The sequence below is a fragment of the Oncorhynchus mykiss genome, chromosome 1 (genome assembly GCF_013265735.2).
Source record: "Oncorhynchus mykiss isolate Arlee chromosome 1, USDA_OmykA_1.1, whole genome shotgun sequence".
Taxonomy (NCBI): domain Eukaryota; kingdom Metazoa; phylum Chordata; class Actinopteri; order Salmoniformes; family Salmonidae; genus Oncorhynchus; species Oncorhynchus mykiss.
In genome coordinates, this window is record NC_048565.1 from 54,041,900 (window position 1) to 54,063,081 (window position 21,182).

Sequence of the window (21,182 nt, forward strand, 5' to 3'; positions counted from 1 at the left end):
ACCCTACCTCTTCAAACAGTATCTTAAATAATCCTCCACCTCACCTTGACCCCCCCTGTAGCTCTGACTCTATTGATAGCTACGTTATTGAGGGAAAATGTACTTTCTATGCCTGTGATATGTGGTTGTCCCACCTAGCTATCTTAAGATGAATGCACTGTAAGTCGCTCTGGACAAGAGCATCTGCTAAATTACTAAAATGTAAATGTAGATCCACAGAGTAAAGCTTGTAGTAAGTAACCTTTAGTGCTTCATCAAACGCCAAAACAGAGTTCTATAGCGTCTTTGTCTCGGCTGCGTCTTTTGTCAACGGGCACAATCACCTGTTGATGATCTTAATTTGGCACCATTAAGGCAAGCGCATGCAGTCAGTCAGTCGGTCGTTATTACCCATGGATGATCGAGTGGAGGGAAGCCTTATGTGGAAGAAACATTTTTATTTATAAATGGAAGCAAACCAAAAGTAGCCAAGAGCTAAAAATGTGGAGAAGTGTTGTCTTTTTGTGAAACGAACCATGTGCACTACACTGAACAAAAATATAAATGGAACATGCACAATTTTAAAGACTTTGCTGAGTTACAAATCATATAAGGAAATCAGTCAATTGAAATAAATTCTAATCTATGGATTTCACATGACTGGGAATACAGATATGCATCTGTTGGTCACTGATACCTTAAAAAAAGGTAGGGGCATGGATCAGAATATCAGTCAGTATCTGGTGTGACCACAATTTGCCTCATGCAGTGCGACATAACTCCTTTGCATAGAGTTTAAATGTTTTATTTCACCTTTATTTAACCAGGTAGGCCAGTTGAGAACAAGTTGTCATTTACAACTGCGTCCTGGCCAAGATAAAGCAAAGCAGTGTGACACAAACAACAACAGAGTTACACATGGAATAAACAAACATACATACAATACAATAGAAAAGTCTATATACAATGTCTGCTAATGAGGTAAGATTAGGGAGGTAAGGCAATAAATAGGCCATAGTGGGGAAATAGTTACAATTTAGCAATTTAACACTGGAGTGATAGATGTGCAGAAGATGAATGTGCAAGTAGATATACTGGGGTGCAAAGGAGCAAAAAATAAATACAGTGTGGGGATGAGGTAGTTGGATGGGCTATTTACAGATGGGCTATATACAGGTGCAATGGTCTGTAAGCTGCTCTTACAGCTGATGCTTAAAGTTAGTGAGGGAGATATGAGTCTCCAGCTTCAGTGATTTTTGTGATTTGTTCCAGTCATTGGCAGCAGAGAACTGGAAGGAAAGGCGGCCAAATGAGGAATTGGCTTTGGGGGTGACCAGTGAAATATACCTGCTGGAGCACGTGCTATGTGTGGGTGCTGCTATGGTGACCAGGGAGCTGAGATAAGGCAGGGCTTTACCAAGCAAAGACTTATAGATGAGCCTGTGGGTTTGGCGACGAATATGAAGCGAGGGCCAGCCAACGAGAGCATACAGATTGCAGTGGTGGGTAGTATATGGGGCTTTGGTGACAAAACGTATGGCACTGTGATAGACTGCATCCAATTTCCTGAGTAGAGTGTTGGAGGTTATTTTGTAAATGACATCGCTGAACTCAAGGATCGGTAGGATAGTCAGTTTTACGAAGGTATGTTTGGCAACATGAGTGAAGGATGCTTTGTTGCGAAATAGGAAGCCAATTCTAGATTTAATTTTGGATTGGAGATGCTTAATGTGAGTCTGGAAGGAGAGTTTACAGTCTAACCAGACACCTAGGTTTGTGTAGTTGTCCACATATTCCAAGTCAGAACCGTCCAGAATAGTGATGCTAGGCGGGTGGGCAAGTACGGGCAGCGATCGGTTGAAGAGCATGCATTTAGTTTTATTTGCATTTAAGAGCAGTTGGAAGCCACAGAAGGAGAGTTGTAATGGCATTGAAGCTCGTCTGGAGGATAGTTAACACAGTGTTCAATGAAGGGCCAGAAGTATACAGATGGTGTCGTCTATACCATGACCCCATTGCCACCATGGGACACTCTGTTCACAACGTTGACATCAGCAAACCCCTCGCCCACACAACGCCATACACGCTGTCTGTCGTCTGCCTGATATAGTTGAAACTGGGATTCGTCCGTCAAGAGCATACCTCTCCAGCACTCCAGTGGCCATCGAAGGTGAGCATTTGCCCACTGAATTCGGTTACAACACCGACCTGCAGTCAGGCCAAGACCATGGTGAGGACGACAAGCACGCAGATGAGTTTCCCTGGGACGGTTTCTGACCGTTTGTGCAGAAATTCTTTGGTTGTGCAAACCTCCAGTTTCATCAACATTCAATTCTCTGTCAACAGCTCTGGTGGACATTCCTGTATTCAGCATGCCAATTGCACACTCCCTCAAAACTTGAGACATCTGTGGCATTGTGTTGTGTGACAAAACTGCACATTTAAAGTGGCCTAAAAAAATATCCTCAGCACAAGGTGCACCTATGTAATGATCATGCTGTTTAATCAGCTTCTTGATATGCCACACCTGTCAGGTGGATGGATTATCTTGGCAAATGAGAATGTAAACAAATTTGAGAGAGGGATGTAAACAAATTTGAGAGAAAAAAGATTTCTGTGCGTATGGAACATTTCTGGGATCTTTTATTTCAGCTCATGAAACATGTGACCTACACTTTACATGTGCATTTATATTTTTATTCAGTGTATTTACAGACACCAAGGCTGTACAGTACATATACTGTATGTATTACCCCAATGCAATTATGCAGTCATAAATCCACAGTTGGATTTGACATGTTTTACTGTTTATTGTCAAATTAATAAATTATTGTATTTATTTTGAAGTTAAATAGAAACACCATTTGTATCAGTTTAGATCAGTTTCAATGGGGGACTATTATTTTGAAGGCCAACCGCAAACGCCACTATTGTGGCCAAACCTTATTGTGGGTAGCTTCTCACAGGTATCGTCAAGCCTACACGGAGTTAAATGATTGCAAACCAGAGAACAGGAATGCCTTTAGTCTTGATTCTAAAGCAAAGGTGGGTGGGTGGCTTTACTGGACAAATCGGTTAATTATATCAGCAGCGATTCGTCACAGAAAAACGGCAAGCTGTTAAGGACTCTTTTCTTCAGCTCTCGATAAGATTTGACACATCAGCGATTTTCTCTCATGCATGAGTATTTTGATGGAAGATTACAAATAATTTCTTATTCGACTACTAAAACAGGCCAGTCAAACGAAGAAAGAGTATAACGCTTCCCATTTATATACGAGACAAATTTAAGTTTGGTAAAACACCAGGAACCTAGCAAAAACGTTACCGGTTTACCTTTATGAAAAGAGGAAAGGGAGAAAGGCGACCAAATTGAAGGATTAAGGTGTCAATCTCAAGAACGAGAGTGAAGAATGGCAGCCAGTTTGTCAGCAGAGGAAGAACAGGTAATTTTGAATAGAATGCCAAATATTTGCTCATTCCGTAGTAAGAATGCATAATGTGTCAAGTTGTTGCATTGCAGTTAGCCTACACCACTGCAAGTTATGCTCTTTAAACAGATCAATTGTTGCGAAGTCATCGTCATAGACAGGCATAACGAACACAAACATTGTATCCAACTACATTTTTCAACATTGTAGCCTACCTTGAAGATGCTTCTAACAGGAAATGTCAAAATATTACATTGATTTGTATTGGTAAAGAATTAAAAATGATCAGATGTAATGTTTTGACTTATGAAAAACACCATGCAATGGTAATTTGATTGAATAATTTCCGCGAATGTAGACCCAAGTGTCTATCAAATTATATACAATTATAAATGATCAGAATTAGGACAAGAATCTAAAAAGCTATGCTTTCTCCATTTGCATTGATGCACTTACTTAGCCCACACATCTCCCTTTACATACCACACAAACAACAATATGGCTAGTACAGATGTAGCTCTCAAACTCTAGGCGGCATTCTGCCTTCACCCTACAGTTTTCAGCCATTAGATTTGCCCATGACTCGCTGAAGGGAACTACAATCCCGACGCTGTTTTTGTGTTTAAAACGTCAATAATTATTGCTTGCGATACGGCTTTCAAACATATGGCCCATATCTTTCATCAACTAGAAATAATCCTTAAAAAATATATATACACGCACACACAGTGTAGCATCTTCGCACAGATCCATACAGCTATGCTTACACACAGATGTTTGGCGCACACTGGATAGCTTCAGTCTGTTTTCTGTAAACAAGCACTGTGATATGGTCTTGTGGGAACACTAACTATAACCCTATGACATGAGGTTGTCGGAACAGTCTTGTGGTAATGGCTGTAGCGGAATTAGTGGGGCGTTATCAGCCATTCCATTAGCGCGGTTCCAGCCATTATGAGCCGTTCTCACCTCAGCAGCCTCCGCTGATTATACCCAATCAAGGTGTGTATCAATTTAGCCTTTACATTTTTTTTATTTTTAAATATTACTTCTCGCTGATATATGAAATATAAAGTTCTTATGCTTCCAAAACAATACCACAAGTGAAACGTGTTAATGTTCAGATTGAGTGTAGGGGGGGCTCTTAACTCTCTTACAGAAGATGCCTTCATCCAATGACTCTTGTGTGTAATGTAATGGAACTGAGAGTCATTATCAAGGGCTAGTACAGTTGTTAATCACATGCCAAGCTGCTCTCACTGCCTCTTGTTTTTCCAACCAGGTCCTAAAAGGCAGAAAATGGATATTATATAATAATATATTGCTAGGGTGCTTATTGTCCATATGATGACAATGTATCCACAGCATAAAACATGAGTTGGTAGGTCTATTCATGCTATCCCCAACATACATGGACATGTGGGTTACACTCATTAAACTGGATAGATGGTTCCAAACACATAAAGAAGTCCAGTACCAAGAACTGTGGATATTTATGAGGGGGGTGAAGAGTAGTACCTCTTTCACATGAGTGAGAGGGATCAGCTTGTTTATTCTCTCTCTGTCTCCCTGACTGATTTTTCCAGCCTGGTGGTAATGATGGTCTTTACACTTTCCGGTCCCTAATACCCTTTCCCCATGGTTCATCTGGACAGCAGGCAGTGAGTCTTAGGGCCGCATTCAACATACTTTTGTGATACCTGAAAATTGAGATGCTGCGTATCATTCCTTGGAGACTTGAGGGGCAGTATTGAGTGAGTTTTGCAACATAAATCCCGTCTTGTGTCTACATCATCCCTTCTGGTATAAACATGGAAGCAATGGACGTGCTTCTACTTTAATGCTACTGCTAATCTACTTGCAAGCTTATTTTTTTGTGTGTGCTTTTATTTCAATATTTGCTACGTGCAATTATACATCTACAATCTTTCGATGCAGTTGTATTTGGACAAGAACACAAAAGATAACAGCTAGGTAGATATCACCGATATCAAAGAAAATTGGAGAAAGATTTGGGACCGGTATGTTCGCAATCTGAAAGAGATAAGGAGTGGGGCTGCTGCTGTCGGTGTGTCCCGTAAATTGTCCGACAACTGACTTGGCTTCGTGTTTACGTGAAACATCGTCAGACAGACACCTACAGTGCATTCGGAAAGTATTCAGATCCCTTGACTTTTTCCACATTTTGTTGTGTTACAGACTTATTCTAAAATGGATTAAATATAAACATGTCCTCAATCTACAAACAATGGCCCATAATGACAAAGCAAAAAAATGGTTTTTAGAAATTTGTGCAAATGTATAAATTAAAAAACAGAACCTTATTCACATACACTACCGTTCAAACGTTTGGGATCACTTAGAAATGTCCTTGTTTTGGAAATAATTAATTTTTTTTGGTCCATTAAAATAACATAACATTCATCAGAAATACAGTGTAGACATTGTTAATGTTGTAAATGACTATTGTAGCTGGAAACGGCAGATTTTTATGGAATATCTATATATGCGTACAGAGGCCCATTGTCAGCAACCATTATTCCTGTGTTCCAAGTTGATCATTTTAAAAGGCTGATTGATCGTTAGAAAACCCTTTTGCAATTGTTACCACAGCTGAAAACTGTTCTGATTTAAGAAGCAATAAATCTGTCCTTTAGACTAGTTTAGTATCTGGAGCATCAGCATTTGTCGGTTTGATTTACAGGCTCAAAATGTCCAGAAACAAAGTACTTCTGAAACTCGTCAGTCTATTCATGTTCTGTGAAATGAAGGCTATTCCATGTGAGAAATTGCGAAGAAACTGAAGATCTCGTACAACGCTGTGTACTACTCCCTTCACAGAACAGCGCAAACTGGCTCTACTCCGCTAGTCAGCACCTCTCCTAAACAGGTCAAGGGCTAGTACAGTTTATTTCGCCTCCAGAATCTCTAATGAACTTATCTTCTGTGGCGGTCCTCATGAGAGCCAGTTTCATCATAGCACATTATTGTTTTTGCGACTGCACTTGAAGAAACCGTATTGACTGACCTTCATGTCTTAAAGTAATGATGGACTGTCATTTCTCTTTTCTTATTTGAGCTGTTCTTGCCATAATATGGACTTGGTCTTTTACCAAATAGGGCTGTCCTCTGTATACCACCTCTACCTTGTCACAACACAACTGATTGGCTCAAACCCATTAACAAGGAAAGAAATTCAACAAATTACCTTTTTAACAAGGCACACCTGTTAATTGAAATGCATTCCAGGTGACTACCTCATGAAGCTTGTTGAGAGAATGCCAAGAGTGTGCAAAGCTGTCATCAAGGCAAAGGGTGACTACGGAAGAATATCAAATATACCATTTATTTTGAATTGTTTAACACTTTTTGGTTACTACATGATTCCATATGTGTTATTTCATAGTTTTGATGTCTTCACTATTATTCTACAATGTAGAAAATAGTAAAAATAAAAACCCTTGAATGAGTAGGTGTATCCAAACTTTTGACTGGTACTGTATATTTACGCAAAATATATATGGGGGATGCAGACAATTACATTGATGGAAGCCACAATCTGCAATATTAAAGCTGATCTGCCCCCTAAAATATATATATTTTTTAAACGAATACCTAACTCGACAATTTTGTAAGTAGGAGATATGCATTTTTTTTAAATGATTTGCCATGTATATAAAGCGCTCCCCAAGTCCTCGTTAACAGTTGGAAAAATGTCACAGTGAGAGACAGGGAATCAACTGCAGCGAAGTCCTGTATGGCAATACATTTTGAGAAGTTAAATGAGAAGGTGATGAAATGCAAACTTTGCAAGGTGGATTTGAGCTACAGTGGCAGTACAGGTGCAATGCTGAAAGGGAGGCACTGTGATTCCCAACCCTTTGCTGGCATCGGTGCGATAAGGGACAGCGTGAGAATCACAGTGCTGATTACAGGAAAGATTGCAGTTGATATGCAGCCATTGTCAATGGTAGAGGATGTCTGCTTCAATACCATAAGGGCATATCTAGAACCAGACTACAAGATGCCATCAAAAACCAAACCTTGCTCTGCAAGTACAAAGCGCAAGCTCTGTGCTCTGTACAGATTGTTGGACGTCTATGAACACCCTGTCACACATCACTCCAACAAGCCATCACATTGAGGAGATGTCCCACGTACTGAGAACATGGAGCGGAGGCACACAACAAAGAACCTAAAACTGCATTCATATCATTGTTGCTGAGTGGGTGGGGGACAACAGTAAGTTTAGTGCCATCTGGTAGGTAGCCAGGACTGCGGTAGATTTAACTGCACTGCCACCTAGCAGTCATACACAGGACCATATGAATTCATGTAATTTGATGAAATCAGTTAAAACGTTAAGATTATTATATATATTTTTTTACATTTGTCACATCCCTAGCATATATACTCAACAAAAATATAAACGCAACATGTAAAGTATTGGTCCCATATTTCATGAGCTGAAAGATCCCAGAAGTGTCCCATATCCACACAGCTTATTTCTCTCAAATTATGTGCACACATTTGTCAAGATAATCTGTCCACGTGACAGGTGTGGCATATTAAGATGATTTAACAGCGTGATCATTACACAAGTGCACCTTGTCCTGGGGACAATAAAAGGCCACTCTCAAATGTGCAGGTTTGTCACACAACACAATGCCACAGATGTCTAGTTTTGAGGGAATGTGCAATTGACATGCTGACTGCATAAATTTCCACCAGAGCTGTTGACAGAGAATTTAATGTTAATTTCTCTACCGTAAACAGCCTCAGTCATTTTAGAGAATTTAGCAGTACTTCCAACCAGCCTCACAATTGCAGACCACGTGTAACCACACCAGCCCAGGACCTCCACATCTGTCTTCTTCACCTGTGGGATCGTCTGAGACCAGCCACCCAGACAGCTGATGAGTATTTGTGTCTAATAAAGCCCTTATGTTGGGAAAAATCTCATTCTGATGGGCTGGGCCTGGCTCCCCAGTGGGGGGGCCTATGCCCACCCATGTCTGTGACCCTGCCCAGTTGTGAATTCCATAGATTAGGCCTAATGAATTTATATCAATCGACTGATTTCCTTATGAGCTGTAACTCAGTAAAATCATTGAAATTGTTACAAGTTGCTCTTATATTTTTGTTCAGTATAAGTTCTATATTGGTATAATTTTCACACATGTATAACATGGCAATCTCAACGTGCTTCAAAAAATAAACAAGCAATACATTATCATGATTAGCCTCGCTATAGTTAGTTCCACCAATAGGGGCCAAGTCTTTGAATGCATACATCCTCCAAAGATGTAGAGGGACAGTTCATGATCAGAAGAAGGTGGTCTGGGAGATGGTTAATGAAGAGTCTGGTGTTGATCATGTACAGGGCTACTCTGGGAACCAGCCAGAGTCATGTAGCTTCTGGACCTCTCCTCCTTCACTCTTTGTAGCACCCACGCAGCTCTGGGTGACAGAACTCACCACCCACAGTTGAGTAGTAGCTAGTCGTCCTCACTACGAGCCCTCTGCCTAAGCACTGCATTTCTACTGCATCTCCCATTCCTTTCAAGCTTCATGTGACTCTTCAATTGGTGTTTTAAAAATATCAGGAACCAGTAGCCAGGTGAAACAGATGCATAATTTAAAAAAAAAAAGTATTGCCAGCTAGCCAAGCCAAAGAAAGTTGACCTGCCAGTTCATCTACAGATCTGTGGATCAAAGCCACCATAAATATACAATTAAACTCTATGTTATCAAAAACAAAAAAGCTGATAATATTTTTTTTTTTATATCGTCTCACGTGAAGATATATGGGCTTGGTGTCTGGGTCTCTGGCAAGCACTTAGGTAGCGGCAACTGGCCTGCAATGAGTTGGAGGTGAACTTGCCTCGCAAGAAGATTCCCTCATCTCCCTCCTGACCAAATGCGCCCACGTCAATCATGGTGAAGCGGTTCCTTGCATTGCAGACTGCCATCAGGACCATTGAGAAAAAGCTGTTGTAGTACTCGATTGCCCGAGTTTACCGGAGCTTATATCCGAATATGTTTTCCGACAGCTCCTGCACAAAACTGATCATTCCATTGGCCCCAAAATTTCTGCCCATTTTACAGCAATTGCAATTCAAAAAGAGCTGTTTGCTTCTGTGGCTTAAACGTAGTGTCATAAAGCATGTAACACCATACTAGGCTGACGTGTAGCTAGCTAGTATTTGTAAACTGGCATTACACCGGATCGGAAGTTCAACGTTCGATTTCGGCCCATTTTGACGCAGAGGAATAAGCAACAAAATCCTGTGTTCTCTCATGCGAGATGTGAGGGGAGGCTACTGAAGCAAGTCGTCAAATCTGGCCGCCAACGTCCAAAAGTATTGAAAATGTCTTTCCTCGACAATGCTTCACATAGGTTGGACAAGAGACCTGTATTCTCCATTGTCCTCTCATGTAGTTTTCAGTGGACAAATGTAATTTTCTCCCTCGTTTGGATTCCTCATGAGTAGTAAGAGCATTTCAAGCTCTTCCAATTTGTAGAGATGTGTTTGCTTCTGTAGCTAGTTAAATCCTAGTAGCATCAAAAAGCATAGAACACCATACTAGCCATACTTGTAGCTAGCTAGTATTAGTAAACAAAGGGCATATAGCACACCGGATCCGGAACTTAAAATGTCGTCACTAGCTACAATCAAGCGCTTTAGACCCTCTTGCTTGGTAAGCTACTCGGGAACCCCAAGCCCCCTAGTGGATATATACTACCCAAGGCGGACTTCCTCTCTGGGTGGAACACACTGATGAATAGGATCTCTGGGTGGAACACACTGATGAATAGGATCTCTGGGTGGAACACACTGATGAATAGGACCAAAGTGTGAGGTGCTAAAAAACATCTGACTCCGCCCATGCGCACTCACGTCCATCAGCGGAGTGAAGTGTGTAGAGACTCTTATCTGGGCATTTCCTCTGCAGGCCCAGCCATGGTGGAGGGCTGGAGGCTTGTAGGCTGGGTTATTAGCTCCTCAGCTTGGCTGGGTCCGGTTGTAGCAGGGGGCCTCTGGGGAACTGTGCTAGTATGGTGGAACTTCACTTTCAGGCAGCTGTTAAAAGCATTTTGACTGGACTGGAGTGATACTGCCATTGTGGGGTTAATTTGTGTGTTGGGGGTGGGGCAGGTAGTTGTCTCCCAGGAACCGTCACAGGAAGAAAAAGTGGGGGACAGACAGAAAGAATGCAACATGATACTTCCTGTTTAGTATCAACTCGTGCCAAATGGGACTGACTGAACATAATAGGATGCACTTTCCACATGTGGCTAATGTCGAGAGAAGTGGATCGGCAATAATCATGATCATGTTACGTATGAATCACCCTTAAGTATAACAATGTTATCAACTCAAACATTTAGCAAGACTATAAGGCCTGGCTTGATTCTTTTAGATTCTGGCCTGAATGTCTTATGCTGTCAATGTAATGTTTAAAAAAAAAACTTTCTTAGACAATGTAGAATGAAGATGCTGATGTTTTAAGAGCCAATCATTTAAACATTTTCACCGACAGACTAGAACCGTGCACTTGTTTCATAGCCTATATCTGTACTATGCGATTCTGGCCATTGCTGTGCACTTTTTTGTTATGTGTGCAATACTTGCATCACATCGTGTCCTAGCTTGGGGTTTTTAATTGAATGAACAGGTCAGTCTTCTGGGTGATATGAGTCTTCTCAAGACCACATGCTTTGAAATTGAACTCTTTAGAGGAGTCGCATATCTTTTAGAGAGCTAGGGTGCCAAAATATTCAATCATATTCGAAGCATGTTTCTGGGATAAGTACAAGGTTTGTTTTTTTTCTTCCTAAGCCTTTTGACACTATTTTTGTCACAGGTCATGGTCACGTGGTAATGGAGTCACACTCCCACTATATTTTTTGCAATCAGGGCCAAGTCTTAATGTGATATATAGTGCTTTCAGAAAGTATTCACACCCCTTGACTTTTTCCACAATTTGTTGTTATATATTTTTTCACTGGCCTACACAAAGTGTAATATTTTTTTAAAATTATTATTATTATTCTTTTTTTTTTACAAATGAATTGCAAATGAAAAGCTGAAATGTCTTGAGTCAGGTATTCAACCCTTTTATGGCAAGCCTACAGTGGCAAGAATAAGTATGTGATCCCTTTGGAATGACCTGGATTTCTGTATAAATTAGTCATAAAATGTGATCTGATCTTCATCTTAGTCACAACAATAGACAAACTAATAACACACAAATGAATGTATTTTTCTTGTCTATATTGAATACATAATTTAAACATTCACAGTGTAGGTTGGAAAAAGTACAGTGCCTTGCGAAAGTATTCGGCCCCCTTGAACTTTGCGACCTTTTGCCACATTTCAGGCTTCAAACATAAAGATATAAAACTGTATTTTTTTGTGAAGAATCAACAACAAGTGGGACACAATCATGAAGTGGAACGACATTTATTGGATATTTCAAACTTTTTTAACAAATCAAAAACTGAAAAATTGGGCGTGCAAAATTATTCAGCCCCTTTTACTTTCAGTGCAGCAAACTCTCTCCAGAAGTTCAGTGAGGATCCATGAATGATCCAATGTTGAGCTAAATGACTATTGATGATAAATACAATCCACCTGTGTGTAATCAAGTCATTTATAAATGCACCTGCACTGTGATAGTCTCAGAGGTCCGTTAAAAGCGCAGAGAGCATCATGAAGAACAAGGAACACACCAGGCAGGTCCGAGGTACTGTTGTGAAGAAGTTTAAAGCCGGATTTGGATACAAAAAGATTTCCCAAGCTTTAAACATCCCAAGGAGCACTGTGCAAGCGATAATATTGAAATGGAAGGAGTATCAGACCACTGCTAATCTAAAACTTTCAGCTCATACAAGGAGAAGACTGATCAGAGATGCAGCCAAGAGGCCCATGATCACTCTGGATGAACTGCAGAGATCTACAGCTGAGGTGGGAGACTCTGTCCATAGGACAACAATCAGTCGTATATTGCACAAATCTGGCCTTTATGGAAGAGTGGCAAGAAGAAAGCAATTTCTTAAAGATATCCATAAAAAGTGTTGTTTAAAGTTTGCAACAAGCCACCTGGGAGACACACCAAACATGTGGAAGAAGGTGCTCTGGTCAGATTAAACCAAAATTGAACTTTTTGGCAACAATGCAAAACGTTATGTTTGGCGTAAAAGCAACACAACTGAACACACCATCCCCACTGTCAAACATGGTGGTGGCAGCATCATGGTTTGGGCCTGCTTTTCTTCAGCAGGGACAGGGCAGATGGTTAAAATTGATGGGAAGATGGATGGAGCCAAATACAGGACCATTCTGGAAGAAAACCTGATGGAGTCTGCAAAAGACCTGAGACTGGGACGGAGATTTGTCTTCCAACAAGACAATGATCCAAAACATAAAGCAAAATCTACAATGGAATGGTTCAAAAATAAACATATCCAGGTGTTAGAATGGCCAAGTCAAAGTCCAGACCTGAATCCAATCGAGAATCTGTGGAAAGAACTGAAAACTGCTGTTCACAAATGCTCTCCATCCAACCTCACTGAGCTCGAGCTGTTTTGCAAGGAGGAATGGGAAAAAATGTCAGTCTCTCGATGTGCAAAACTGATAGAGACATACCCCAAGCGACTTACAGCTGTAATCGCAGCAAAAGGTGGCGCTACAAAGTATTAACTTAAGGGAGCTGAATAATTTTGCACGCCCAATTTTTCAGTTTTTGATTTGTTAAAAAAGTTTGAAATATCCAATAAATGTCGTTCCACTTCATGATTGTGTCCCACTTGTTGTTGATTCTTCACAAAAAAATACAGTTTTATATCTTTGTTTGAAGCCTGAAATGTGGCAAAAGGTCGCAAAGTTCAAGGGGGCCGAATACTTTCGCAAGGCACTGTACCTACAATTTGAACCTCAGCAACAAAAACAATCTTATTTTTTTCATGCAGCCAAGTCACCTCTGTCTTTCAACACCCTTTCTCTCTTCATGAAATTAAATGCTCTCTCATGGTAAAGGGCATACAGACACCATACACCAACACCACTTCCTGATAGGATGTATCATCTTTAACTTCTTCTTTCACTTCTTCTAGTCTCTTTTATTATCTCTGTAGAGTGAGTACATAGGTTGTGTCCCAAATGGCACCATATCCCCTATATAGTGCACTACTTTTGACCAGGGCCCATAGGACTCTGATCAAAGCAAATGCACTATACATGGAAAAGGGGGCCATTCAAATGCAGTGTGCTAGGGAATATGGTGCCATTTGGGACACAGTCATGGTGTGTGACCGCATCTCTGTGTTTTTAGGCTACCAAACAGTTTCTGGAGGAAATCACCAAGTGGACCACTCAGCATGGAGTGTCCCAGCTGTCCTGGGAAGTGGCCGTCAAGTTCCTCATGGCGCGCAAGTTCGACGTGCTGCTAGCCATTGAGCTCTTCCACAGCTACAGAGTAAGTGTGTGTAGGTATGCATGCGCGTGTGCGTGTGTGTAGGTATGCATGCGCGCGTGCGTGTGTGTCAGTGGTGGTTGGTAACTTGTAAAGTTAGGGAGAAAGATGGTGAATTTATTTTTAAATAAACATTTTAGGAGCATTGTTTATATTTTTGTTTTTTTACTCAATTTTGAGGGGGACAATCCTCCTCTTCCTCCCTTATCTTGGCAAAGGAAGAATCCTCATTAACATGGATATAAACAAATTGGTACACCAAATTTGAGAGAAATAAGCTTTTTGTGCATATGGAACATTTCTGGGATCTTTTTATTTCAGCTCATGAAACATTGGACCAAAACTTTACATGTAGCGTTGATGCACTATATATACAAAGTATGTGGAAACTTAGCCAAATCCACTATTTCAGCCACACCCGTTGCTGACAGGTGTATACAATCCAGCAGACAGCCATCTCCATAGACAAAAATTGGCAGTAGAATGGCCTTTCTGAAGAGCTCGGTGACTTTCATTGTGGCACCGTCATAGGATGCCACCTTTCCAACAAATCAGTTTGTGAAATGTCCGTGCGGATGCCTCCGAGCGGTCGAGAAGGTTGTTTGGAGTGTTTATCCGACTGGATAAAAAAAGTAATAGGTTATTATATGCTACTCCCCACTTTTAAAACCGGAGTTGCACCCCTGAGTGCTGTTATTGTGAAGTGGAAATGTTTAGGAGCAACATTGTTAGGCTACACAAGCTCACAGAACGGGACCGGCGGGTGCTGATGCGCAAAATCGTCTGTCCTCGGTTTCAACACTCACTACCGAGTTCCAAACTGCCTCTGGAAGCAACGTCAGCAGTACCGTTCGTTGGGAGCTTAATGAAAGGGGTTTCCGTGGCCGAGCAGCCGCTCACAAGCATAAGATCACCATATGCAATGCCAAGTGTCAGCTGGAGTGGTGTTAAGCTCGCCACCATTGGACTCTGGAGCAGTGGCAACGCGTTCTCCGGAGTGATGCTTCACCATCTGGCAGTCCAACGAACAAATCTGGGTTTGGCTAATGCCAGGAGAACGCTAAAGTTTGGTGGAGGAGGAGTAATGGTCTGGGACTGTTTTTCATGGTTCGGGATTGGCACCCTAGTTCCAGTGAAGGGAAATCTTAACGCTACAGCATACAATGACATTATATATAATTCTGTGCTTCCAACTTTGTGGTAACAGTTTGGGGAAGGCCCTTTCCTGTTTCAGCATGACAATTCCCCTGTGCACAAAGTGAGGTCCAATCCTCCCGTGCACAAAGCAAGGTTTATTTAACTAGGCAAGTCAGTTCTTATTCTTATTTACAATGATGGCCAAACCCGGACGACACTGGGCCAATTGTGCGCTGCCCTATGGAACTCCCAATCACAGCCGAATGTGATGCAGTCTGGATTCGAACCAGGGACTGTAGTGACGCCTCTATCACTGAGATGCAGTGCCTTAGACCGCTGCGCCACTCAGGAGCTCCCATCCATTACAGAAATGGTTTGTCGAGATCGGTGTGGAAGAACTTGACTGGCCTGCACAGAGCCCCTACCTCAACACCATCGAACGACTTTGGGATGAATTGGAACACCAACTGTGAGCCAGGCCTAATATCCCAACATCAGTGCCTGATCTCACTAATGATCTTGTGGCTGAATGGAAGCAAGTCCCCACAGCAATGTTCCAACATCTAGTGGAAAGCCTTCCCAGAAGAGTGGAGGCTGTTATAGCTGCAAAGGGGGGACCAACTCCATATTAATGCCCATGATTTTGTAATAAGATATTCGACGAGCAGGTGTCCACATACTTTTGGTCATGTAGTGTAATTTTGTTCAGTGTATAAGCATGTTAAGTAATACGTCATAATCCTTGAGCCCACGGTTATCCAATTGTTTGCCACGGTAGTCAGTTTAAGCTCTACTCCACGCGGATCAAGGTAAAGGCTTTCTAGTCACTTGGACAGGTAGATCTTTGTAAATATACAGTACTGTCGTGTAGCCTACAAGGTTCAATTCACAGCTTCCCACAGGTATTTCACAGGTACCTTATCTGCTTGGCTATCACAGTATCTCTGCAATACCATACATCCTGAAAATCTCCTCAGAAATGGTTTCCTTTCCTTTTCTCTTTCCTTTCAGCTAAACTTCCCTTTAATCACATGACGGTTGAGAGCACACTTGCTGGTAGGACTCATCCATATATTGCCTCCAAAGACATGGATGTCGATTTAGGCAGCCCCCCGCACCTCTCTGATTCAGAGGGTTTGGGTTAAATGCGGAAGACACATTTCATTTGGACAACTGACTAGGTATCCCTCTTTCCCCTTTCATCCTTCCAGCCTTTAATCAAACCAATGCAGATGAAGGAAAGACCAATTACTGAAGAGTTCTGAGACACACTAGGTCTGGGATGGGGAAATGCAGTCCTGCACTACCACACCTGATTCAACTGATAGTAGTGGCCTACATTGAAGACTGTTTAGGTGGATTTGGATCATTTGAATCAAAGTGTGTTAGTACTGGACTGGAACAAAAGCCTGTAGACTTCACAGGCCTGATGTTCCCTTAATTGTTATTTTTTCATGTGTACAGGAGACGCGTCTGAAAGAAGGCATCGTTAAACTACAGCCTCAGGAGGAACCTCTGCATTCGGAGCTGCTCAGTGGGAAGTTCACTGTGCTGGTGAGTTTAATAGTGTTTGTGTGTTTTGTGTGTGCAAAGGCGTATGGCAGCTTTGGCAACCCTCTGTGGCATTAAGCCTACAACAACCATCTTAACTTTCTCTTCGTTTCACTCCGTGTCAAAATGTTTTCTTCCGCATCGTGCCTACTGAACACGACCCAGATGCTGAAAAAAGATAAACGCTAAAACAACTCCAGGACCAGACTCATTGCATTGGTTATCCTCTATGTCTGGAGCAGGTGGCGGATGTCAATTCCCCTCCCCGGGGCCGTTAGTCAGTCAGTGCAATGGGCCATGCATGGCTTTCAGACAGAGACGGTAATGTCATGACACATACCGTCTCAACGCCTCTCACTCCCATTCCATTAGGAGGATACTCTCGTCAGGATGGGGGGGAACAGTGCAGGAAATGCCCTGGGATCATCTGTTATTTCTTTGACGACTATGAGATATATGGAGCTCTGCCGACTAGGCTGCTTTCTGCTGTAGTAGTTACGCAGACAGTAGTAGGTGGGGTTGTGGCATATTTTGGTTAAACTATCCCCAATTCAATGGAATTGCAACCCTCTGCATGCACAGTGCACTCTTCCATCACATGTGTAGTGCACTTTTCCATCACATGTACAGCTGATTCTCAAGCTCTTGCACACTAATGAGATGCTATTGAGCCCACTCTACTACACTGTCTGAGCCATGCTTTCTGGTAACTTTTGATTAAGTTATATTTTATGATGACTAGTAAATAGTAGCCTACAGCAATGTGTATTTAAATAGTTTAACTTGTTAACAATTCCTGCTAGTTAATTTTTGCTACCATGTGAGTTTTTAGCTTGCTTGAGCCTGCTAACTGAGTGTTAATTCACCTGTTTCCATACATGTTTAATTTCAAAACATTTATCTTACAAATGAGTTGTTTAATCTAACTGCTTAACTATTTATCTGTACATGGAATTGTATTTGTTATTTTTTTACTGATTTAAAAAAATATATATTTTTGAATCTTTACAGAAAAATGCCACGGGCACTATCTGATGTGAGAGAGAATAAAGTAGACAGCACACGTCAAACGGTTGATTTATGACCCTATGTCAGGATGCCGTGTGCACGCCCATATTTGGGCATCCAGTCAGGACATCCTGGCGGAACTGATCACGTGTTTATGCCCATATCTGGGCATCCTGTTCCTGGCCTCACGCGTTAGAGGGTGTGCTAATTTATGCATATATTGTATCTATTCCTTTGAAGCTGTCATGATGATTGATGTCTAGGTACCTGGTTGAACTGGGGGGGTCTGTGTTTGAACTTTTGAAAGAGAATGGCCCCACACCCCCTATTTTATTGCCCTTAGGGTTGTTATCTATGAAGCAGGAATGTCTGGGAGGGTGATTGTGTGTGTGTTAGAAACAAGGTCCCTTCGCATTGTGTACATTTCAAGCTTTCAACAACAATAAAACCGCCATCTAAATAATGTTTCTCGGCCTAACACACTGTTGAGTTTCCTATTTAGTTATCTTTATATGTACATGCACTGAGCTTCCAGGTGGCTCCAGCCTATGGATGTTCGGTGCATGTACACCGGGGAGATTAGAACCCCAAAGAAAGATCCTAAAGGTAATTTCAGATTCAGGTTTAGGGTGTAATAACTTTAGGGAAACCACATTTCACACTATGTACAGACATAGAGAGCCAACACATAAAGGTGTAACAGGGATGAATGAATAGTCAATGTACAACAGTAGTCTTCTGTAACAAGCAATACGTGTTAAATATGTGCCACAGTCAATCATGACAGCCTCTTTATGAAAGGCCTTACTTATGACTTAAACAGAATAATTTTATACCCAGCTTATTCATTAATGCTGTGGGATAAATCAGGTGTTTCTAGGTGGGCTTAAACAAATCTACAGTGAAACAAAAGTGTACATTTTACACACGTTTATTGACTTTTAAAAAGACCCCAGTAACATGACAGATATAGTGGAGATGCTACAAAAATCTGCTAGTGGATATTCAATGTACAACAGTAGTCTTCTGTAACAAGCAATACTTGTTAAATATGGGCCACAGTCAATCATGACAGCCCCTTTTTCGAAAGGCCTTTACTTATGACTTAAACAGACTCATACCCAGGACTTACATGCCGGACGGATTATCTACCCATGGAGGGAAAACTTACGGAGCTTTGATGGATTGTGCAAGCGTCTTAGCGATCGTGAATTGAAAACGGATAATGGTCAGTGCTAACCAGGACCTATATCTGTAAGAAAGGAATAGTAAAAAGGTTTAATTAATAATGACATATCTTAAAAAAGTTGACTAAATATTTTGAATTAAATAAATGGTTTTAAAAATGTATCTCACCTTTTAACGATAGGAAAATGTCCTTCCCATCTATCACCAAGCATGCCCCAGGAGAAAAATACTTACGGAAAAGCCATGTGTGTGCGCGGGTGTGCGTGTGTTTCAAAAACAAAAGGGGTGGGGTGTGTGTTCAACAATGCCCAGGCATCTGCACTCAAGGCCCTTTCTCTCTCTCTGTAGGGGATCGTTTGAAACCAAGGTTTGCACTATCATGCATACAGTATGTCCAGATATCTGCCTACCCCCCATCAAAAAGTGTGACGGCGTCTCTTAAAATGGGCACTTTCGATTCATTAACACACTGGTCTTTCAAATCCGAATTTAAATTCAAACAACCCTGAGGATGTGGTTGGGGGGGGGGGGGGGGGTAAAAAGTCAAACACCCCAGAAAGAATACAGTATGTCTAGACCGACCACCGGGGTTAAACATTGATATTTCTAATCAGCGCCCGGTGCCCCCACCCCGGTCTATAAATTTACATCGGACACCCCACCAAGGTGCTAACCCTGAGGGTGCAGGAAATCAAAAAGGCAATACATGCATACAAAATGTCTCGACATCCCCTCCTGTTGTTTGAATGCCTTTGTAATCTAAACCAAATATACAGGGTGTTGCATACAGGATATAGCCCGGAAAAAGTCACCACAATGCCCCGTAAACTAATTCCGTACTTTCTCTAGTTAGGGACACGTCCGTGGAGCGTGTCTAGTGACATCCGATCCACTCTGTTAGCACCGCTTTAGCGCAAACCCACAGGCCAACAGCCCCGAATATTTATTGGCCAGGACAGATAAAAAAAGTATGTGAATCCATCCTAATGGAGCTTTCTGAAGGTGAGTTTGTGAAAAAATATATTTTAAGATTTGAACTCGGGGAATTGTTTGAATATTAAGGATATTATTGTAATATTAAACAGGAGTTATATGTGTTTTAAACTGTTAATATTATCTAACGTTCGCAGGATATCCAGGCTACCGGACATAATTGATTGGGAAGCGACAGTTAGACGGGGATTCTCAGAAGCAAACTGCGCCCTGTCCTTTACGTAGCCCTTCACCATCGCACTATTTTCGGCGTAAGTCCCCAAAAATAACATCCATAATGATTTTTATACATTAAAAACAAAAAGTGTGCACCCTATTTTAAAAGCTATTTTTGTGTTTACAGCAGACAGGGATACATGCAGCATTAGGGACTCTGAATGACTTCGGAAGAGCAGATGAAACAGATGCTATTCTACGTTTTTGTACTAACTGCCTTACCCTAACTCCAAACAACAGTCAGCAGACCCAGGACAGATAAAACGATAATCGGGGAATCCTTCCTTCCTCATGGAACTTTTTTGAAGGAGAGTTGAATATTCAAGGGAATGTTTGTATATAGATATATATTATTTAAGAATGATAGGTATTAATTCTAGGCATTTACATGTATGTTTTTAAAAATGAAGGCTATTTATACAATGAAACATTGTCTTTATTCATACTGTTTGTAAACAATAGCTTGGGTCTACTTGACCCGCTTATTGATTAGAAACCAAGGCCAACTATATTCAATCTGTGAATAGAAATGATAATTAGAAGCTATGGCAAAACAATGATAATACACTATAAACAACTATGAAGACAGGGCTGTGTGTGCGTGAATGATGATCTATTATTTAAGTGTTGAATAAATTCTCTCTCTCAGGCTATGAAAAATACAAAAGATAGGACATTGACTCCTGAGTGTTGAACTTATGCCCACTCTACAACAACCTTGGTCATCTACGAACGTTGGAATATCTACAACTATTGAAGATGCAAAAAGGGGTTTTCAGAAATACATATGGTTTGCAGATATGTATTATTATAAAAAATAATAACATTATTATCATAATCTTTAGTATTATTATGTTACATGCGAGACAACCAGAAATGTCACTGTAGACAACTTACAAGAATGTATTTACCAGGCTGTGATGAAAACACTTTAAAGGAGCTCTAATTCAAACATGCAAGGATATATATTTGATACAATTACCCCCTTTAAAACTGTTGCTGCAATATCACTTCACAATGTGTACATTTCAAATTTTCAACAACAATAAACCAACCATCTCAATAATGTTTCTCGGACTAACACACTGTTGATTTTCCTATTTACTAAAGAACAACCACTAAGACAAAACACAAAAAGTTGTAATATAATCTGTATACATGTCATTCTATTCGGAAAACAGGTACATTCTGAAAGATTAT

The 21,182-nt window shown here is 41.0% G+C and overlaps 1 protein-coding gene across 1 annotated transcript in view; it reads left to right on the forward strand.

Annotated features, from left to right (window-relative positions):
* The first annotated feature begins 2,913 nt into the window (after window positions 1–2,913).
* Window positions 2,914–21,182, forward strand: part of LOC110525327 (tyrosine-protein phosphatase non-receptor type 9) — a 45,038-nt gene continuing 26,769 nt past the window's right edge. Inside the window, exons 1-3 of the mRNA XM_036989711.1 lie at window positions 2,914–3,425; window positions 13,749–13,892; window positions 16,491–16,580. Coding sequence (XP_036845606.1) covers window positions 3,393–3,425; window positions 13,749–13,892; window positions 16,491–16,580 — 267 coding nt within the window. The 5' untranslated portion in view covers window positions 2,914–3,392. The remainder of the gene's footprint in view (window positions 3,426–13,748; window positions 13,893–16,490; window positions 16,581–21,182) is intronic.